The 23,171-nt window shown below is 48.3% G+C and overlaps 1 protein-coding gene across 1 annotated transcript in view; it reads left to right on the plus strand.

Moving 5' to 3' along the window:
* RNF207 (ring finger protein 207) overlaps positions 1-23,171 on the plus strand; it is a 32,475-nt gene that overhangs the window by 5,007 nt on the left and 4,297 nt on the right. The window contains exons 2-13 of the mRNA XM_065421436.1: positions 3,729-3,861; positions 9,261-9,405; positions 10,173-10,254; positions 11,219-11,294; positions 11,546-11,671; positions 12,133-12,179; positions 13,686-13,758; positions 14,670-14,738; positions 15,310-15,378; positions 15,918-16,039; positions 21,628-21,820; positions 22,979-23,164. Coding sequence (XP_065277508.1) covers positions 3,729-3,861; positions 9,261-9,405; positions 10,173-10,254; positions 11,219-11,294; positions 11,546-11,671; positions 12,133-12,179; positions 13,686-13,758; positions 14,670-14,738; positions 15,310-15,378; positions 15,918-16,039; positions 21,628-21,820; positions 22,979-23,164 — 1,321 coding nt within the window. The remainder of the gene's footprint in view (positions 1-3,728; positions 3,862-9,260; positions 9,406-10,172; positions 10,255-11,218; positions 11,295-11,545; positions 11,672-12,132; positions 12,180-13,685; positions 13,759-14,669; positions 14,739-15,309; positions 15,379-15,917; positions 16,040-21,627; positions 21,821-22,978; positions 23,165-23,171) is intronic.

The following is a 23,171-nucleotide window of genomic DNA, read 5'->3' on the forward strand; positions in this document are numbered from 1 at the left end:
ATTTCATGTTTTTGATCCCACCGACGGCTGGATTCACCTGTATTCTGCATGTCTGACTGGCGCTTGTGCCCAGCTCTGCAGCCAGGCTCAGTAACAGTCACTGGCAAGGCAATACAGAGGCGCACAGGGCAATTTTTCGCTCTATTGGCAGCATGAATGGAGCCCCAATGAGGTATCACTTCCTCCCTGATCACGTTCAATCTAATATTTCAGCAAAGCAAACAGACACTGGGACTCTGAGTAGAGCTGCTATTTGGCACCAGATCACACTCTTACTTGTTTTCTGGTTTATAACATTTCTCTCACTAGAAAGTCTTGTGTGTGTTCTCCCCTGGGTTATTTTTAAATAGCCCTTCTCCCTACCCCTCATTATAAGATGGGGTGCTCTCCCCAAGCATGAACAGTAGTTATTATGTGCACCCATAAGCTATTGTCTCATTGGGGACAGAGGCTTTTAGCAGCTTTTGCAGAGTCAGCAGTGAGCACCTTAATTGGGATGCCCTCTTATTAAAGATGTCTCCCAGGAAGCCAGTTCTGCCTAACGGCAGTGAACAACAATGACAACTGCTTAATCAGACCAGCACTGGCATGAGGCTGCTTAGTAGGGACTCACTGCTTTAGCCCCAAGGTAAAGTGGTGGAGCAGCAGGGGTGAAATGCGGAGGTCTCGTCTTTATACAGAAGTTGCCCAATGAAGAAGAAAAGGAAGAAGAATTGCAGATGCAATGAAGCTGCCATGCAGAGCGTCCCCTTCACTCAGGCACAGTGAGTCTTGTTGGACTGTTTTGGTACCCTCTTGTGCATCAGCTGCCTGCCTTTTCCTCAAACTCCAACACAGACCCAAACTGTCATGCTTATGGCTGCAATTGCTAGACAGGGTCAGCCTATCAAACCCCCGTTAACCCATGCCCCACCTGCCACATACTACGTCCTAGCCAGGTGCTCTCCATCTCCCAGCAGCCTTTGGCGAGAACACTGGGCCTGGCCATGCATGCCGGCAGTCAGCATAAGGCTCTCAAGACAGCAGGCCTGGAGGAGTGACTCGCCTGTGCTCCACAGCCCAACAGGCAGGTTTTATTAACTACCTCTGTCAAGCAGCACAGCAGCCGAGCCCTGGCAACAAGAACTTTACCTGCGTTACCGCAGCAGGAGCCCCGGCTTGGGGGCTGAGCTGCCCCAATTCAACTCACCGGAGTCATGGCCAGAACCCTTTTCGGCTTCACACAGCTTGCCTGTTGCTAGGGGTCTGACAGAGCGATGCAGTGTTTAATTCTGCTTTACTACTATCCAAATTCACTCCTGATCTGTCGTAACAAGAAGTTACTGGGGCTGGGAATCAATTCAGATGGTCATTAAAATGCCACAGCATACACACAAACCCTTTCTAAATTCTCCCCACCCAGTGTTCTCAGCCCGTCCCTCCCCACTCAAACACAGAGTCCAAGGGCATCCGGTTCGCTAGATCGCTACCTCTCTCTCGTGCTCTTTGTAACATAATACACATGCACATTTCTGCTGCAGTTTTCATAGGATTCTCCATTTCTTTAAAACTCAGTATCTCTGAGTGCTTTCTGCCCAGTACCCGGAGGGCTGCAGAGCAGAGCGGGCAATGCGAGATGCCGCTGTATCCAGCCCAGCCCTGCAGCAGAAGAACCAAACCAATTGCCTAGGAGGTAAGTTATCTGGCTGGTATTAGTACAATACATCTCTCTCTCCATCAAATACAGCCTTGCAGTGCCAGACTATTAATAGACAACAGACAAGCCCCCTGCGAGATATTCCTGGGCTAATAAGTCTTTTCCATCGGTAACTTAGTGCCCCCAAACGTGGCCATGTTTGATGAAGCCGGGCAACGATGAAGCACTGCCAGCTGCAGTGAGACCTTTAGTTCCATGATTAGTTTGCTGGGAGATGCAGCCCGGAGTGATGAAACCCAATCCCTCACAGGTGACTGGTGGGTGAATCATCATTTCAATCCGACTCAATGCGCTCATTGTCCAGGGGAATGAGACTTCAAAGTTCCTGTCATCTCTGCGAACCTGCGTTTCGAGAGACACTCTCAAGAAGGGGCTGGAGTGGCCGTGGCTTGGTGTCTGGTTGCGCTGTCGTCATATTGTTTTGGTCCTGGGTTTTACTGGAAGTGTCAAAGTGGCTACAGTAAAGATTTCCACGATGCTTTTAAAGGAAATGGATGAATATATGTAAGGGTGATTCCTTTCTCTAGCGTTCATGGGGAGCTGCAGTTTGCCAGGAATTGTGTACAGTCTGAGCTTAACTGTGAGTGACATTTCTCAGGATCAGCACTGCTAGTATCTTTATTGATGAGCCTTCAGTTTTTCCTTTTTAACTATTTTGCTAAAGCAAGCCAGTGTGGTCAGGGCCAGGGGAGCTGAGCCCTGGTCCTTACAGAAGGTGCTTGAATTCTGGCACAGCTTTTCTGACCTTTCACTCAGACTAATCATGCGTTCACCCAAACTGGAAGTATTTCACTAACATTATTTGATTACTTTTAATGTGGCGCTTGCTTTTAAGGGTTTCAGCAAAGCCTGTGTGTGTGTCTATATGTAGGGGGCTCAGGCGTTGTCCGAGAAGGGTTTCATGCAGGGATTTTGGCTTTGGACAATTTCTGTCCTCTCGGAATTCTGTTTACTGTTATTTTGGGAAAGCTGTTTGGAGGGTTGTTAGGGGAGGGGCTTCCATGGTCACCTGCTTCCCATTGGTTAAAGCTCCTCTCTGAGGAAGTCACCACATGGCTTATTTTGATGTTAATAATATTCCCATTCTGGATTATTATTGCTCCGCGAGATTATTCAGATGTAGCCCTGTGTTCGTCTGCTCGTTTCTCTCCGCAATTAGACGCTAGCAGTAGTTAAGGGAATCTGGGCAGCAATGTCCAGTGCTAAACAAATGCCACAAGACTCGTGAAAATGAAAGAACCATTTCAGGCAGGAGCAGTGCCTTGCCGGAAGTCGATCTTCTGGACACAGCCAGTGGATAGAGCCACATGCAGGCAAACTGAATTTAAAGATTGAGTGTAAACAAGAAAGTACCAAAGGGGCAACATACTAGGAGTTCACATCCTGGAATTCATCAAGCATGGCTATTCCAAGACTGAAATGACCCTTGCAGCCGCCTGTGGAATGAATCACACAACGTTTTGATTAGAAAGTCACTGGAGCTCAGGCTGTTCATTTGCAAATGCCAACGTTAAATGGCCATTCTCAGCATGTCCCACGCTGTACACTCCTAGGAGCCAAGCAGAAATGTGTGGGATACTGCTAACATAGCGTGTAGAGAGTTGGACAAACCTTACGAGAGTTCAGCATGCTCGCTCTGGGAAGAGCCAGGCTGCAAACATGGCATAGTATGAAGATTGTTAAATGCTGTAGCTTAATGAAAACATTTGCAGCACAGAAAAAATGCTCTTGGAGTATGTGGCAAGACAGAATTCAGCTCTGATGAAAACACAAAGATCTGAACGGTGTTATGGAAAATAGTGCAATTCATGTCCAGAAATGCCAGGTGCACAAAGGAAAAAAAGTCTGATCCTGTGTGATTGCATTGCAGTTTGCCTTATATCTGGGGTCATTAAGGTATCACATGGTTTCTTTTCACTGCAGTCCCAGGACAGTTATTTTCCTTTAATATTAGGTTGTTTGAATGAAGAGAAATATTTGTTTGCCATTGCCAGGGCTCATGGGCCTACCCTGTCTGTTTTGTCCTCCTCAGTCATCAGTCCATAGTGAAAGGAAACAACGGGCTCCCGCCTGTAGACCGGCTCCTGAAGTTCCTTGTGGATAGCTCTGCCGACTGCGAGGAGGAAGTTCAGTGTGCAAACTGCGACCAGGAGTGCAAGAAACAGGTAAGACAGTGGCTGGTTATGTCTCCAGCTCCACAGCCGTGCCTTGCATGTTGCAGAAGGCAAAGGAGTACACAGCCCCTGCCCAAAGTGCTTCCAGGCTACGGCCAACACTTCCACATTTAGGTACCTATGTGAGTGGTCTGATTTTCAGAACAGCTGAGTTTTTCCAGCCACATCCTTGTTGCTTGGAGGGTCCTTTTATGATCTCCCCAAATAGACTGTGCTTGGGTCTTGAACAGTGTCAGCATCAGATTCTAGAGCCAAGCCACAGCCAGCCTAGGAGTAAGTACAGCATGGCATATGGATCTGTAACTGGTTACAAGATGGGAAACAAAAGGTAGGAATAAATGGTCAGTTTTCAGACTGAAGAGGAGAGGTAAATAGTGGTGTCCCCCAGGGGTCTGTACTGGGCCCAGTGCTGTTCGACATATTCATAAATGATCTGGAAAAAGGGTAAACAGTGACATGGCAACATTTGCAGACAATACAAAATTACTCAAGATAGTTAAGTCCAAAGCTAACTGTGAAAAGTTGCAAAGGGATCTCACAAAACTGGGTGACTGGGCAACAAAATGGCAGATGTAATTCAATGTTGATAAATGCAAAGTAATGCACATTGGAAAACATAATCCCAACTCTATATGCAAAATGATGGGGTCTAAATTAGCTGTTACCACTCAAGGAAGAGATTCATAGATTAATAGACTCTAGGACTGGAAGGGACCTCGAGAGGTCATCGAGTACAGTCCCCTGCCCTCATGGCAGGACCAAATACTGTCTAGACCATCCCTGATAGACATTTATCTAACCTACTCTTAAGTATCTCCAGAGATGGAGATTCCACAACCTCCCCTAGGCAGTTTATTCCAATGTTTAACCACCTGACAGTTAGGAACTTTTTCCTAATGTCCAACCTAAACCTCCCTTGCTGCAGTTTAACCCCATTGCTTCTTGTTCTATCCTTAGAGGCCAAGATGAACAAGTTTTCTCCCACCTCCTTATGACACCCTTTTAGATACCTGAAAACTGCTATCATGTCCCCTCTCAGTCTTCTCTTTTCCAAACTAAACAAACCCAATTCTTTCAGCCTTCCTTCATAGGTCATGTTCTCAAGACCTTTAATCATTCTTGTTGCTCTTCTCTGGACCCTCTCCAATTTCCCCACGTCTTTCTTGAAATGCGGTGCCCAGAACTGGACACAATACTCCAGCTGAGGCCTAACCAGAGCAGAGTAGAGCAGAAGAATGACTTCTCGTGTCTTGCTCACAACACACCTGTTAATACATCCCAGAATCATGTTTGTTTTTTTGTCAACAGCATCACACTGTTGACTCATATTTAGCTTGTGGTCCACTATAACCCCTAGATCCCTTTCTGCCATACTCCTTCCTAGACAGTCTCTTCCCATTCTGTATGTGTGAAACTGATTTTTTCTTCCTAAGTAGAGCACTTTGCATTTGTCTTTGTTAAACTTCATCCTATTTAACTCAGACCATTTCTCCAATTTGTCCAGATCATTTTGAATTATGACCCTGTCCTCCAAAGCAGTTGCAATCCCTCCCAGTTTGGTATCATCCGCAAACTTAATAAGCGTACTTTCTATGCCAATATCTAAGTCGTTAATGAAGATATTGAACAGAGCCGGTCCCAAAACAGACCCCTGCAGAACCCCACTTGTTATGCCTTTCCAGCAGGATTGGGAACCATTAATAACTACTCTGAGTACAGTTATCCAGCCAGTTATGCACCCACCTTATAGTAGCCCCATTTAAGTTGTATTTGCCTAGTTTATCAATAAGAATATCATGCAAGACCGTATCAAATGCCTTACTAAAGTCTAGGTATACCACATCCACCGTTTCTCCCTTATCTTGGAGTCATTGTACATAGTTCTCTGAAAACATCTGCTCAATGTGCAGCGGCAGTCAAAAAAGCTAACAATGTTAAGAACCATTAGGGAAGGGATAGCTAAGACAGAAAATATCATAATGCAACTATATAAATCATGGTATGCCCACACATTGAATACTACCTGCAGTGCTGGTTGCCCCATCTCAAAAAGTGATATATTAGAATTGGAAAAGTTACCAAAAAGGGCAACAAAAATGATTAGGGGTATGGAACAGTTTCCATATGAGGAGGGATTAAAAAGACTGGGACTTCTCAGCTTGGAAGTAAGATGACTAAGGGAGGATATGATAGAGGGCTATAAAATCATGAATGGTGTGGAGAAAGTGAACAAGGAAGTGTTAGTTACCCTTTCACATAACACAAGAACCAGGGGTCACCCGATTAAATTAATAGGTGACAGGATTAAAACAAACACAAGGAAGTATTGCTTCACACAATGCCCACTCAGCCTGTGGAACTTGTTGCTGGGGATGTTGTGAAGGCCAGAACTACAACTGGGTCCAAAAAAAGAACTAGATCAGTTCCTGGAGGATAGATCCATCAATGGCTATTAACCAAGATGGTCCGGAATGCAACCCCATGCTCTGGGTGTCCTAAGCCTTTAGCTGCCAGAAGCAAGGACCAGACTACAGGACATCTCATATCATATGATAATTGCTCCGTTCTGTTCATTCTCTCTGAAGCATCTGGCATTGGTCACTGATGGAAGACAGGACACTGGGCGAGATGGACCATTGGACTGACCCAGTATGTCCATTCTTATTTAAAGGGTTCTGTACCATCCTGCCAATCTCCTTAGCCCTGGTGTGGATGAGAGGACTGGTCAGTTCCAAATCGACCATTCAGTCCTTAGCCTCTCTGCTGAGACTGCCATCAAGGGGGCCAATTAGTGCCAATCATGGCAGTGGGGTTTTATGTGATATGGACACCTGTCTGCTCAGAACTGTACAGCGACTACGTCCTGCTTTCATACCCAGCAGCTGGCATTCCTGGCCTGGACCAGATCACAGCAGGGAGCTGGAAAGGAAAGGCCTTTTCTTTTCCCAGTCCCCTGCACTAGCCAGACACAAATACATGTCCAAAAGGAGCTGCCAAAGAAATAGGCAGAGAGAAAAAACACACGCTGTCCTGCAATTTCTCGTAAGACAGTGCTACGCTTAGGGGTCATCTAAGCATGTGCTGTTAAGCTAAGGGACTAAAGCAGCAGAGAGGTTCTGTTCCGTTCCCTCCATCCAGCCCTTGTTACTTTGTCTGCATGGAACCAAAAAGCATGAGTCCAGGGCGAACGGAGCGATATGTTTTGCCAGGTCAGAGAAACGTGGCAAACACTCACCACCTTTTGGGCCAGGTTTTTGCCTCGCTCCCAGCTGTGGAGCCGCCAGCCGCCTGGTGAGGTTTCCTGTGTTGTGGGCCTTTAAAGTTGGGCTGCAGCCAGCGTGTCATGGGGTATTTGCTCCCTACACTTATGTAGCTTAAGTTACAAGCAGAAACTGCTCTTAAAGCGCATGTAGATACTGCAGGAATGGGCATCTCGGAAACACACTGAATAACAAGGGATAAATGGCACCAGATCTCACAAGTGGCAGGTACTTCATTATTCTGGAATGAATGGAAATAAATTTCCCTGCCGGTGGCAGCTGTGTCATCTCGGCCCTCTCCTAGAGACCAAGGCAAGTGAAAGCCAGATAACGGAATGTGTGGCTGATGTAGCAAAGAGCTTCAAGGAGATTCCTGGTTCCAAAGGTTACTCCAAGGACATAAGCTATCCCACCAGCGATGCCAGGGCAGCCCTACGGCCTGTCTCTTTCCCAGCCAATCTGCAGCCCTGTGGGTGTGTCCCTCCCCACTTGCTCGCTCCTGCCCTCTTGCTGCTGCATTGAGGTCTGAAGGCTGGATTTGGGCGGTCTGGTTTATTTCCCTGAGCATGTGCTGCAGTGTCAGACCCAGGGTGCTGACTCTGCTGCAGGACCTGGCAGCAGGCCAGCTGGCTGGGGAAGGTTACGCTCTTCCCCCAGAACAGGGACCTGGGACAGTTGGAAAGGAACCCACCAGGTGAGGAGGTAGGGGCCTTGCTGAACCATTCCCTCCAGTTTACTCCCACCTCCCGTTTCTGGACTCCAGACGGCCAGACTGAGGCCTGGGCTAGTTTATCTCAGTTGGCCTCAGGAGTGGCAGAGCTCAGCTACGTGCTCTCACTTACCTGCTGTCCCTGTGCTAACTGAAAGGGTTAGCAGCTGTTGGATTTCAGTCACAGACACTCAGATTTTACCTTTTCTTTAATTGGTTTTGTTCGTCCCACCCTTGATGCTGCCTCTCTTGCTGCACTGCTGTGAGAGATGCAAATATCTTGATGTGACAGTCTGAGGAATCTGTCCGTGTACAACTCTGTGTGTATCTATTTCAAACTACTCACTCCATTATCATTGCAAGGCTGGTCTGGGCTTTCTCTGCTGTCCTTGTACCTCCATCTTAGACTGAAATTCCAAGGCAGTGATACAGGGCTAATCATGGAGGGTCATCAAACCTTGATGATCCTCTATCTAGTCAAATGGAAGCATCGTAGGACAAAGAGTTGGCTACCCCTCAGAAGAACCAGTCTGCCCAGGTGATCAGGTAACTAAGCCAACTGATCACTGGGTGGGGAACTTTGATCACTTGACGAGGCTGATTAGGGGGAGTCACCTGACAAAGGGAAGTGGAAGTTATAAAAAGCAGGGTCTCAAGCCATTTGGGGGGGGGGGGGTGTCAGGGGAAGACAGCAGAACAAAGCTGGCTGCAGGAGAGGGAGAGAGACTCGATAATTCAGGAGGGGGTTCCTGGACACCCTACAGGACTTCGACCAAACCCCAAAGAATGCTCACGAGTGGGGAGGAAGCGGAGGCAGAGAAGGGCATGTAGCTGTTTTATGGGTTTTACCTGGATTCTATATATCTCCTGTGCTGTCTAAAGTGAAGAGTAATTGTGCTAGAAACCTTTGCAAAGCCTGTGTGTTAGGTGCTTCTCTGTCACGTGTCCCTGGAGAGGTAAACAGTCAACCACAGTGCCCACAAGGTGGAGCTCTGAGAAGGGGTGTGCTTACGCCATTGGGGAACGGGGAGCCAGCACTGGTCCGAGAGGCCATGGGCAGCTGACCCATGAAGTCCCACTTCTGTAAAGGGGTAACAGACAGGGCCCTATGCCCAGGAAGTGGGCCAGAGAGGCCAAAGCCAGACAGTGCTGGACCCTACCCAGACCAATTGGGGCTTAGCACATGAGTCCAGCATGGTAGGACCCTGGTGAGGGTCCAGCAGAGGAAGCCTGACCAGGGCAGTGCTAAGCACAAAGCTGACACCTGCCCTGTTTGTCCTGGACCCGGCCCTTGGCCATGGTAGTTTCTGGCTCAGAGACAGACAGATGCCCCCTTAGCTGAGAAAAGCCATTTCTAATTGCACTGATGAGAGCTCAGGTGTTCAACCCTCTTTGGGGTTTGTTCTGCGTTTGCCCATCAGGAAATGGACACCATGTATTTCTGCAACACCTGTAACCAGCCCCTCTGCAGCAAGTGCCGCGAAGAGACCCACAAAGCCAAGATGTTCTCTCGCCACGAGATTGTCTCCTTGACTAAGCGCACTAAAGACATCCACAAGAAATGCTGTGAGTACATCCCCGCTCCACCTGGGCAATTACACACAGGCCAGCCTTTCCACAGGGAGGATTAACACTGGCCTATCAGTGTCACGTTCCCAACTGAATCCAGGGTCTCTCCTCTCGGAGCTGTGTATTCCGTTCCTGCCCCGTGCGGGGTGCAAAGCCCAGTAACTGGCTCTCTCCCCAGGAACGGTGTGCAGGCCGGATCGGCTCGTTATTTTCCCCATCAGTTTGCATGGTGAAGGTGCAGTTAGCACATGAAGGCAGTTACTCACCAGCTTCTATGTGCAGCAGCACTGTGCCTGGCTAACGAATAGCACATCCTGTGCAGCTTGTACCTTCTGTACAAAGGATTCAGGTGTAAACACAGATGGCGGCCAGGGTTCCCAGGAACAGCTCTCTGCAAGGTGCGCATATAAGGAAAGTGTTTATTAAAAGGGCTACGCCCTTGAGTAGTAACCTGCATGTAGGCCCCACCAGCCAGAAACACGGGCTGCTCAGCTGGAGAGCCTGCAAGTCAAAGTGGTGTTGTCTGAACAGAGCAGGCAGCAAGACTGGAGCTGGGATGCATCATTTATGGTCAGGTGGCTGAGCGGTCACAAGTAAGAGCTCCTCAGAAACCTGGTAGGAAGAGACATCTCCAGCCTCAGAGGGGTGGACCCAGCTCACCTATTGCATATCCTCTCCCCTAAGGATGGAGCTGCCCCTAGATTCTGAGCTGCGCTCTCTTTAGGGAGCTTGTTTAACTCCGGGATGAATTTGTTTGTTCCCAGCTCTTCACGAGGAACCTTACATCATGTTTTCAACAGAGAAAAAATCCATGCTCTGCATTAACTGTTTCCGGGACATGCAGGTGTAAGTAGCAGAGTTGCGGTCTCCCTGCCCCTCACCCAGCCCTTTGCAGACGGGGCAGCCTTAGCCTGCACTCACCCTTTCCAAACTCCTCCCTAAGCCTTGGACATTATGTTCCATGGAGGCTGCAGAAAAACCGCGTGATAGAGGAGATCTGCTACGGCAGCATTTAGGTGCTGCAGTGAGGGCCCTATCGCTAAGCCTGAGAGAGAATGGACACAGTATCTTCTTTGCAGAGGTGACTATCAGGCATGGCTGCTGCCATCATGGTGCCAGCCCCAGAGTGGACAGGGCCGTAAGGAGCTGGAGCTTGGGATGCCCAGGGAAGGGAGAACGTGAATGGAAAGTGTCAGACACAGAAAGCAGCAGCAGTTAATAGGAGTGGCCTGAGAGAGACCAACAGAACTTCCCCACTTGAGCAGTGAGCCCCACTATTTGGAGTTAGAGCTATTCTAAAACAATAGCGGTTGCTGGACCTAGGGGAAGCTTTTCTAAAGGAGGAAAGGGGGGGGGGGGGGGGAACGGGTGCAAAGAGTCCAGGAAGCAGCAGCAGTATTACATAAGCAGGCTGAAACCATCATCATCAACTGGTCTAAGAAAGTGATGGGAAGGGGGGGCCTAGAGCAGCACTCAGAGTAACAAGAGTGCCCAGCGGGGAGACAGACATTCTACTTTGGGGTCAACAGTCAATAATCAGCATATGATCTGTGAGCTCTGGACTGTGCGTGTGTCTATCAGACAGCTGATAGATGGGCGGGAGCAGGGCACATTCATTGTTCCCATGCAGCTGCAAGAGACCCAGGTTCAAGTATCCTGCTGCCCCGGTCCTCAAGGGAGCACAGGGTCATCGTTAACTGCCGTACATCAATAGCCCTGGCTGGTCAGACGAAAGGAGATGAAGAAGAGTGGTTTGCAGGTTATGCAGGATTCTGGCTGATCCTAATTCCCAGGTCTCTGCCTCTTTCAGAGAAAGCCGAGCCCACTGCATTGACATCGAGACTGCGTACATGCAAGGCTGCGAGAAGCTCGACCAGGCTGTGATGGTGGGTAGCATTTGAGAGAGGCATTCTGAGTTTTAGTCTGTTGATGTTTATCATCAAAATTACTGTGGCGAGGGAACGGCACTGGGAGGGCTGCTCCCGCTGTCATCTGTATTGGAGTAAATCGTGCTTCAGTAAAATGTCATTGCTGTGGGGAGTGGACAGTGCCCAGGCTCAGGACCCACGTCCTGGATCAGTCTGTCCGCTTCCCCCATCTTGCTTGCAACTAACTCTCCTGCTGTCTTTCCTCCTAGGCCGTGAAAGAGCTCCAGACATCCACACGAGAGGCCATTGTCCTCCTCAAAGCCATGATTGAGGAGGTGCGCAACAGTGCAGATGAGGAGAAGACATCCATCAACTCACTCTTCAGTAGCATGCAGGTACGGAGTGGCTTGGCACAGCCACCGGCTGGACTGTCTCTGTTGGGCTGCCCAGAGAGCAATGGGGTTAATTACAGCACACCGCTTCGGGGTGTTACGGCACTAACAGTGCACCCACACATAAGGGGAAATCAAAGGCCTCAGATCTTCGCCAAATCAGAGCAAAGGAATGATCTAACTGCCCGGGCTCTCCTCTCGCTCGCACTGGTATAGCTATGGACGTCAGTGGAGTTACCCCAACTGACGGTGGGATAAGTCTGGGAGACGCTGATTCTCCTCTGTCTATTTTCCCACGCAGAAGAGTATTTTGATCAACCTCGTCTCACTGTTGAGTGGACCTGGGGGAAAGCTCAGCAAAGCCTTTGGAATCAAGAGCAGGGAGGCTCTTTGCGCTCAGCATGGGGAGTTGTAAACTGCAGCCTCTAGCTATGGGAATGTCTGATCATTTCTACCTTTTGCAGGAGAAACTAGCAGAGAGAAAAAAGATGCTTCTGAAAGCTGTTCAGAGGTAAGACCAACCCAGACTCAGTGGTTTAACACAGTCATAATTTATTACTACTGGGATGGGATACGTAACAGACTAAAGAGACGGCCATGTTTTAAAGGGGAGCTAGAAAAGGCTTCTGCAAAAACCCCCAATATCCCAACCCAGTAACAGAATCCACACGCAGAGGGAAGAGCAACAGATACATTTGCATTTAACAGAAAGAGTCAACTCCTCCTTCACACATCTGCCAAGATTAGCATTTGAGCCTGTCCCCAGGAAAGCTGATGCCTTGGTTCCGATCAGCTAGACTAGAGTGGAGGATCCTCTGGATTACTGCTCTGCTTTCAGGAAAAGGCTGGAACCTGAACTGGCACGTGTGTTGGGAAGAAGAGCGGACACGTTTGCAAAAGTCCGCACCCCACCCTGCCCCTTTCCGTTCAGTGGCAAGAACTTCTGTTGCACTGAATGGGGGCAGGATCAAGGCCACTGTGATAATCTTCAATAAGTTGTTGTTGAGAGTGTTTTTGTTCTCCTCCCAGACAAAGAGTCTGCTGTCAGCATTTATATTACTGATTTCTCTCTCTCTCACCTCCCCGCTCCCATTTTACTGGTAGCTCTAAATGGCAGGTCTTACCTATAGCTGACAGAGCAAGGCGCCCTCTAGTGTCAACATTTTTATGAGCATAAAAGTTGCTGCAGCTAATATTAGCGAGCACCTCTCTTCGCACCTGCACAGTCCTGCCCCTGCCCCTTCATCTAGGCCAGCTGCCCTGCGAGCAGGGTGGCAGCTCCACGGGACAGTGACGTGCTGACTCCTGCACCTGGTTTATCGTTCGGCAGTGGACAATTACAGGTTTTACTCTTCTTCCCCCCTTCTTTTTGGTAAATATTTTACAAAGATTTCAGCAGTTCCATTTTGCGTGCCGAGCCTCAGCAAAGGCAGCGCCCCCAGCAGAGGGGACAGTGACATGGAAGCAGGTGCAGATTAGTTGATTTGGACGTAGCTCTTACCTCCAGCTGCAATAACTTGGATCCCAGTTTGAACTTGACAAAAATATTTGCCTGGAACACGAATGTCCTTATCACTGTGAAATATTTTAATATTAATACAAATGAACACCACTAAGTTTCAGGCTACTCATCTCTCAGTCAGCGTCCAGACCATTAAACAACATGGCAAGTGCAGTGTACTAGCCAGCACCGTCTTACTCCAGGGGTTTGCCAATCGTCTAGTCCACTGTCCAGGTTATATTAGAATGACCCTGAGCTTGGCTAAGTATAATTACCTAGTGACCTGCAAGAGCCCCAGAGAGCTCAAGGGTATTGCCCAGTAAAATACTATTAGGTTCCCTTCTGACACAGCCACTAGGTGAGGTGTGAGCTGTACCAGATTTTTTTTTTTGCAGTAATAATAATAATAATAATGTATAAATTACTCCAGTCCTACCAGTTAAACTCTGGTCTGGAGTCCAGGTCAGTCTGGTCTCTAAGCTGAAGTGAAATGGTTTTTTCCCCTGTAACTTCCAGTCAGTATGAAGAGAAGGAAAAGGCATTTAAGGAGCAACTCTCCCACCTGGCCTCCCTGCTGCCCACCCTGCAGGTAAGCACATGCACAGTCCCAGCACATGCCAGGCTAGGCTACTCCTGCAACGTAGGCACCATCTCGGGCGACCCTTTCCGTTCCTTTCAAGACTCCGTTCTCCTGTCCTCTCTCTCCCTGCTATGCTCATGGCGGATTACTAGTTTACACAGGAATTAGAGAGGAGTTAGGCCAGTACATAGGATTCTTTGGCTCTTTGAAATAGTGCAGCAACTCAGTTACCTAGAAACTCCATGCTATTCCCCAGGAAAAGAAAAAACTGCCATCTGATCGAAGAGTTAGTTACGTGGCCTTGGCATTGCAATCATGTTTGCCGGCTGTTCTGCAGTAGGTCTCAAGTAGGGCTAGACCAGAATTGTTAGAAACCTTCATGTAGCTCCATGCTGGGAGACTGGCTAACACCCACCATGTTTGCCAATCTGTTGGCAAGGCCATGCATGAGTTCACAGACCACTTCGCTCCTGGAAACGGTTTTCCCAGAAAACAAGCAGTGACACTGGAGCAGGGAAATGGAGCCAAAACCTGAGCGGGGCTGAGCAGCTGTAGCTCCTATTGGGCCCAGTTACATTCCTAGGAGTTCAGAGGAGCAGGATCCAACCCATTCACGTCAATGAGTGGCAGGTGTTCAGTATGTCCCGAGATCTGTCCCTCTGAGTGGCGGGTTCTGTGCAGCCTCATTCCCAGAGGAAGGGTGGCTCTGTTGCACATAGGGTTTTTGTTTTGTGTCCTCAGGATTTTCCATCTGGCTCTGCCAGGCTCCTCGCTGTCTCTGCAGTGGTGACATCTGCTGGGTTAGCACTTACTGCTTATACCTGAAATGGGAACTGCCCCAGGAGTGAGAACAGCCCATCTCTAGGTGCCCAGCCCCTCCAGATGTGATTAACAGCACTGCTGCTTGTCATTATGTCTAGGTCCATCTGGTCACCTGTTCTGCTTTTTTGAGCTCTGCGAACAAAGCCGAATTCCTGGATTTGGGATACGTAAGTACATTCCGAGACCGGAACGCACACTAGCAGCTGGCTTCCACAAACACCAGGGAGGTCCAGCACCATGTCTCTCACCAGGAAACAAGGGATGGGTGAGCCAAGTACAAAAATTACCCAGCCTTTTGCCCCAAATTCACTGACCTACTTGAGGTGGGAAAATTCCTGGTTCACTGATTCATACTTTGGGGGTTATTTTCTCACTCTCTGCACTTTGCTGTCAGCTGAGCCAGGAAGCAGAAATACAGCAAAGTCAGGAGCCAGCACCTGTCTATGCGAGGCTTCCAGGCCAGAGAGAATCAGAAGCGCAGACACATGCGCCCGTCACTACACCCAGGCCCTGGAACATTTACTTACCCCCCCAAGACCTTTTGCGGAGCTGAGCAAAAAGCCCTTCACCATCCACCTTGTAGCTTCACAAGTGCTCTTGGGTGCCCACAGGAAGATGTGGGCTCCCGGCACGTCTGAAAGCTCGGCCAGTATTGGGAAGCGTGTCCAGGACTGTGGCAAAAAGGCGTGGAGCTGAGCAGAGCTGAAAGCTGTAACAAAATATTCTGCTTAATTTCAGCAACTGATGGAGAGGCTCCAGAAAATAGTCAAACTTCCACATCGCTTGAGACCTACGCAGACGAGCAAGGTAAACCCTTTCCTCACAACTCACAGGCTCTGTTGTCTCGAGTCCCACATTCGTGAATTTAATACAACCCTCTCATGTCGGTTTTGGGGCCCTGTCCTGAACCTGCCTCCAGTTCACCTCCAAACGTCCAAGATACCAGAGTTACTGCTGCTGTTACTTCCCCAGCTCCATGCTGCCTGAAGTCCACAGCGCTTTCAGCATGCCCATCATCTTACACAAACAGCTTGGCAGCAGAATCGCTGCCCAAGGGATAAGCCAAGACAGCACGTTAGACTGGATGGTTATTTCCTGTTCCCAAAGCGTGTTTCATTCTTCCTTGTATGGAGAAAACTCCTCCCCCAGCAAGCAAAGGATAGAATGGACTGGTTCTCAGACAGAACATAGTGTCCTATTCTGACTAGTTCAGGGGCTGTCTCTGTCTTGAAGCCCACTGCATTTTATGGTATCTGAGCAAGAGAATAGTCACTGAAGGAACAGAATCCAGCTGGGTATGCCTGCCTTACCACATGTTCTAATCTGTCTCCTTTTGGCCCCTGCAGATAAACACCGAGTACAGGGCTGAGTTTGCCCATTGCTTGGAGCCACTGTTGCTGCTGAATCCACGCCGGTCTGTGGTGGTGAGCGGAGGCGGCATTGGACCGGGGATCAGCAATGGAAACATGTAAGATGCTCAATTTCTCAGCTACATCCTCAGGGAGGGAGCGGAAAATGAGTCTCCATGAGCCTCTGAGATTTAGAATAAGATTTGGAGGGTAAATACTAATGTAGGATTTATATGCTGGAAAGAAAGTAGCAATTCTAACCTGTGGCTCACACAAAATGCAGATAAACCAAAAGGTGCCCCAGGTGGCTGTGTAGCTCAGCTCTGGGAGTGAGTCCTGGCCAGAGGAGAGTGGTCAATGTCCCTGGGATGCTACAGTGGAGCTTCTGCTCTGCTCGCTCTCAGGAGTGAATCCTGGCCGTTTGTGTCCTATCTAATTTCACCTATGCCCATCACCATGGCATCGAGCACCTTACTAACCCAGAGCCAGCGGAATCCAGCACCACTTTCTCAGTGATGGGCAAAGCACGGAGCTCTGGAGAAGCATCACTAAGCACTGGTACTTTGGGGCTGGAAATCTCACAGGAGCATGTCAGAGCAGGGATGGAGGCAGGAAGTGAGTTGTCTTTGAACATTTCAGGGAGTTTTCTTTCAATTAAACCTAATTTAAAGTTATCTCTACACACTAAAGGAGATCCACCTTCACCCAGGACTCTCACACTGCAATTTACTAGAGAAACAACAATGTAAAGTTGTATTTTCAAAGGACTGAGTAGTCCTGTACACATCTGAACATGTACTTAGAGGTAGAATCGGTCATCAACATAGTCTAGATTAAACAGTGGAAGAAACTGGAATGCCGGGTATTGGAGTCATAGTTTGTTGGGCTATTTGGGATAGACTTTTAAACACACAGCCATCCCGTATCATTCTTCCAGCTGCCTTCTTGATTTCAGGAGGACAGGAGTCTGATCAGAAATATAGACACTGCTGTGTAGCAGTCGGGGTGCTCTCCGGGAGTAAGTGCTGCCCCAGCTGGCCAGCTCCAGCAGACAGTAAGGCTAGTGGTGCCAGCTGGTGCAGTTCTTCCGAAAGTACCTAGATGTTCTGGGGACGGGAGCTAAAGGTGCCTTGTAGCAGTTGTCTTTTGAAGAGGTTGGTATGGGATGTATTTGTACATGGGGTAAATCTCTCTCTCACTAAGTCACCAGTCCTTCCACGTTCAGGGAGAAGTCACTGATAAGACTCACAGGGAGTAGCCTCCTTCCACGGTGCCTTCATGGCTTGGTTTGGAATATTTGGTTGGTTAAATTTTGAAAAATCACCCCCCCCCCATGAAGATCACCCATGCACAGAACGATTGGATAATCAATACGTGACCCTGGAAGAGCCAAACAGCCTACAGAGTAGAAAGCCATCACTGTACATCAAATACAAAGCTGAGAGAGGGGCAGCATGCCAAGCAAATTTCAGACTGTTGTGACTGCTGACTTACCATTCAAACGCACCAGTTTTATTCCTACATTGGCATTAAGGGACCAGCACGTCTTAGAGGTTAGTGCTCCTGAAAGGAACAGCCGACCAGCAAGAGTTTGAAGCAGGTGTGTTGTGAGCAAGCACTGTGCAAATTCCCCATGCCTGGCTCTGCCGGAGTACCTGACTCCTGACCTGCAGCACCCCTGGTTATTCCTGCCCCAGGCCCACAGGCGGCTGTTTATTTGAATTTAAAACCCAGCCCAGTGGATTGGTCTGAAATGCTCTGATGCTTCCTCGTAGCTCCACCTTTCCAGTGAGCTGCCCTTGACTTTGTCATGATGAGAGGTGTCCTAGGGACAATACATAACAGCTGTGCTGATTAATGTCAGGAATAGGCACAGTGGCTTGAACTGGCAATTCCTGGAAACCAGGGTGTGGAGCACAAGGGGAGCTGCATGTCCGTGTTTTGCAGGAGATACAGTCTGGCCAGATATGATGGACTCAGAAGCTGGGTTCATTCTTCTTGCAAAGCAAGGGGTGTGGGCTGAAGCAGGTCAACAGAAAAGTGACTAGTTTAACAGCAGCTTTCATGAGAAACTGCCAGGAATTCCTCCACATACACAGCACCTTTTCCTGGCAAGCACGGGCGAGTGACCTACGACAGACAGGAGGACTTGTGGCACCTTAGAGACTAACACATTTATTTGAGCATAAGCTTTTGTGGGCTACAGCCCACTTCATCAGATGCATAGAATGGAACATATAGTAAGGAGATATAGATACACATAGAACATGAAAAGGTGGAAGTAGCCATACCAACTCTAAGAGGCTAATTAATTAAGATGAGCTATTATCAGCAGGAGAAAAAAAACACTTTTGTAGTGATAATCAAGATGGCCCATTTCAGACAGTTGACAAGAGGTCTGAGGATACTGAACATGGGGAAAATAGATTCAGTCTGTGTAATGACTCAGACAGCATTTATCCATTCACGACCAATGCCGTCCTTAGCGTATGGGTAAATCCCACTATGTTAAAATTGCCAAAGTCTGGGAGGAAAGCAATAAGTGTTCCCAAGAATTTCCTCCATTATAATCACTGACAAAGTAGGAGCCTTCCCTGTTCTAATCCATACAAACCGTGAGCCCAGCACTATTGATTTCAGACCGTAACTGGTGCCAGTCGTGGGGTGCAACAAATCATTTGGAACAACTGAAAGGACTTTCATTGTAACAGCAGCTGATGTGTATAGCTATCCCGCAGGATAATATCGATCCCCACTTATCCAAAGCTCTCACTGGTCCTTAATCACTTCTCGGAACCCCGCTGTCCCCATTTCACAGCTGCAGAACTGAGGCACAGAGAGGGGAAGTGACCCAAAGGTCACCCAGAATACGTTGCCAAGCCAGCTTTAGAGGCCACCTCCTGGCTTCACAGCTGTGCTCCAACTGCAAGAGCACTCTGCCTCCCAGCTACAGAAGTATCCTGCCTACCTGGCGATCACATCACCGTACAGACATTCATTTGGGAGGCCCCACACGGCCCTCGTGAAGTGCTGCCATTGCCACTAACACATGAACAACAAGGGCCACGCCTTGAGAAACTAGCAACAACAAGACTTGTTTGGTTCTTGGCGGCTCAGGGACTGCAGATGCCTCTGCAGTTACTGACAAGGTGCCATTAATGTCTCTCAGGGAGTCACTTCTCATAGCATCAGCTTCTCGGTGTAAGTCTCTGGAGGACTCTTTACTCTCTCTGCCTAGAGTTAGCTTGAGCACAGACAAACCCCCTCCCTTTGCACCAAGTCACTGCATGCCCTGTGGTTAACAGGGGCATCAGGCTGCGATGCAAAAAGGCAGCTAGTATGGCCACCAACTTCCTCCAGCCTGCCTGTGCTGCACCTTGTCCACCTGTGAAATGCAGGGGATCCTATTGGCCCACCTCCCAGGGCCATGGGAAAGGGGCTTGCACAGCACCGTGAAGATGGAGAGCCCCAGGCTGTTCTCTGTGATCTTGACAGTAACTCGCTCACTCACCTGGTTGATTAGCTGCTCTAGGGCCGTCCCGGGAGCAAGCTTTCAGGTCCCATCTCTGCCCCGTGCCAACACCAGCCCATGTAACCCTCCAAACGAGCCGCCTGCCTTTCGGCCTGGCTCACCTGAGTGACTGGTTTCAGCTGAGGCCCCCCAGAGCAGCCTGTTGGTCTGCCACTATTTTTATCAGAATTTCAGAGAACTCTCCAGGGCACAGTTCCCTTGCACGGGATATATTTAGGCCAATTGATGTCACAGGCAGCCTAGGCCGCTCCACTCTGCTCCAGCTGCTCGCCCTGCAAACAGGACAGTTTCTCATTGTGAAATGGGGATCACTGCTTGTTTCCAAGTGGATTTTACAGTTCAGGGAAACTAATCATTGCACCGGGGACTGCAGAGCACCCTTTCCTTGTCAAAGGTACATTTCAGCTGCATATAACGGGCTGCCTTTCACAAGACTTGGATTCTGAGGGGAAGCGGGGAGCTGGACGATAGGAATCCAGCAAGAGCTGCAGAGTGGGTGTCCGGCTGCCTCCTCTGATCAGAGAGCATTGATTCTAGCACGAGACTTGATTCGTTACATAATGCATGGAACTGTGGTAGCAGCTGTTGGGTGTAGGACTGTGCGGGAGGAGTCTGAATGCAAAGAGTAGCAATACCTTGCTTTATAGGAAGTGCTTCCCATTGAAGAGTTTGATTATCATTAGACAACAGATGAAATGCTAAATCATGCTGTGAGTATATTTTCTGTTTGCTTGTCCAAATATTGCTTCTTTACTATAATGGTTGGCAATTTTCAGCTTCAAATCACTTTACAGCTCAGTGAAGTCACCTACTCCCCCAAGGATATTTTGCAGAAACTTGCATTCCTATCTCCTTGGATCTGGCTGTCGGAGCCCAGTTGCAGCTCCCTGGAAGAGCTGTTTCTTTTGGCCATCAAAAGAGTCCAATAAATGCAGTGTGTGCATGCAGCAAGACGTTTTCAGTGTAATTAATACAGGGATTCTGTACCAAGACTCTTCTAGGGGGTCAAGAATCAGGGTTTTGTGACTGACATTTTTGTAGGTCGGATGAGACAGACAGACACAGGTAGCACTTGATACAACACAAGAGAATCCATACCTAAGGAGGTGTTTCTGATTGGTTCTCACTGGGTGTTTCTGCCACTTTGTATTCACGCTCTGCACAGCCTCATAGACACCTCCGGGGTCTAGAACAATTCTTCAGTTACTGGCTTTATGACGACCACAACTTTGTATTTAAAGTTACAGAGTGATTCAGAAGAAATCAGATAGAAATAACATATAGAACAACTTAACTATAGCATTGGAACTGGAACTCTGGGTACTACAGGATCATGTTCACCCTACTGTACTGGGGTTTCCATGCAGAGTCTCCAGGCAGTTTCCATGATTGTAAATCTCAATCAGATGAACAGGGACTAGAACAAGAACGTATTAGATGAAGCGTTAGCCAGGTGGAGTGCCCACTCTGCCCAGTGCTGTAACTCCATGATAGGGACAGGATCTAGGCCTGGGTCTTTTTAAGTAAAACACATTGTACCAGGATTGGCACTGGTGATGTTACCTCATTAGTGGTGGTGATTTTGCTGCTTTCCTGTCATAACTCCTAACACAGAATGTGACCTGTCCCCCACAGACAGAGGCGGTAGCCATGGGCAATCAGCTTCCTCGGAGAGATTGTCAGAAATGAAACTTGAAATCTGATTTTCTAGCCCGCACGATCTGCCTTTTATAAATACAGTTAATGCGAGAGTAAAATAGAGCTGATAGGGCAGGAATTCTTCCACCTTTGGCCTCTTCTTTAACTGCTGCTGTATCTTTCCCAGCAAAGGGCAGCTGTGATCTTAGAATCGTCTCCTTGCCTGGTGGAAGGAGTGACACTGTCATATAGAACGAGGACATGCTAGCCTTGTCCTGCACTAAGAAAGCTCTCTCAAGGGGGAGGAGCTAGTTTCTCTTTGCCAGACTAACTAAAATATGTCCAAAGAGGCTATTGCCTGGCTTGCACTACAGACTGGACACAAAAGTCAGACAGGTCAGAGGATGCTTATTTCACACTATGAGGCAGATGGAGGCACTTTCTAGTTTGCTTCTGCTAAATGGCAATTTCAGAACCAGCGGCTGATTTGATGGCACTGCTTATCTACGTTTTAAAAACTCGCGCTCTCTGCTTAAGGCTCTCGGGTGGCCAGTGCTCCAAGACGCTGATAGTGCCTGGCTGTCCCCCTTCCTGCGATAAGATGTCCATCACAGGCGCTATCGTGCGAAAGCCAACCATGCATCGTTACATCAGCACCAAGGTCCTGCTGGCCGAAGGAGGGGAGACGCCCTTCACTGAGCACTGTCGCAACTATGAGAACATGTATCGGGTAAGTACGTGGAAGAGGGCAGATATAGTACACAGCCTGATTTCACCATTGACCATGGGACTGCTAGCCCTGGTCGAGGGGTTTTCCTTACCAGAGGTGGAAGAAAAATGTGGAGTAACTCCTGTAATGATGCAGGGCAGGCCTGAACCAGAGAGTGGAGACCAAGAGAAATGGTGAAGGTGGGCAGAGTGCTGAACTGGTTCTCCAGTTAACTGTTCTCTTCCTTCACTCCTATAGTTCATTCGTTTTGTCTCTATCCCTTTCTTCTTCATCATGTGGAAAAGTTAGAAACTTTGGGCCAAATCCAGCCGGGCTGTGAAGCCGCACTCACTTGCACTAGACCTACCAAGACATTTTTGGTTGTGTCATTGTCACTGTGGTTAGGGTTCCAATGGTCGTTTGCTAGTGCCAGTGGAATGGTGATGGAGAAGGGCATCCATGCCAGCCATGGGAACTTACAAGGGAAAGTCAGGGGAGTTGGTTCTGGTTCTCTTCCTAGAAGACTTAAGGAGCTAAATCTGTTTAGCTTAACCGAGAGAAGGTTAAGGGGTGATTTGATTACAGTCTGTAAGTACCTACATGGGGAACAAATATTTAATAGGTTCTTCAATCTAGCAGAGAAAGGAGAATAGTCTAATGACTGGAACTTGAAGCTAGACAAATTCAGACTGGAAATAAGGCATAATGTTTTAACAGAATAATTAGCCATTGAAACAATTTACCAAGGGTTGTGGAGGATTCTCCATCACTGATCATTTTTAAAATCAAGACTGAATGTTTTACTAAAAGCTTTGCTCTAAGGATTACATTGGGGAAGTTCTATGACCCATGTTATACAGGAGGTCAGACAGGAGTATTACAGTGCTCGCTTCTGGCCTTGGAATCTGGGAAGTCCATTGGCTTAGAAGAGTTTGTCTGTACCATATATAACTGCCAGGCCTTCTGTGCCTTCAGGAGTGACCTAGTCATAAAGACTCAGATATATGCCTATGGTAAAATAGTGCTTTCACAGGAGAAAATAGCAGTAGCAAGAAAATCAAAAGTGACTGGATTTTCCAGGTACCTTCCTCTTCTTTAACCAAACCTGTTGCCGTCGGTCTCCTCAGGGTGAAAGGAAAACTCCACAGTAACTCCCCCCCTTTCATATTTCTAATGCAGACCCTGCAAACAGAGATTCAGAACCTGAAGGATCAGGTCCAGGAGCTGCATCGTGACCTCACAAAGCATCACTCCCTCATCAAAACAGAGATCATGAGCGAGATCCTACAGAAATCCCTCCAGATGGATGTGCAGATTGCCTCGGAGTATTCGTCTGTGGAAATGATGCGGAGCATGTTTGAAGAGGTACGTT

This window comes from Emys orbicularis, chromosome 22, assembly GCF_028017835.1.
Source record: "Emys orbicularis isolate rEmyOrb1 chromosome 22, rEmyOrb1.hap1, whole genome shotgun sequence".
NCBI lineage: Eukaryota > Metazoa > Chordata > Testudines > Emydidae > Emys > Emys orbicularis.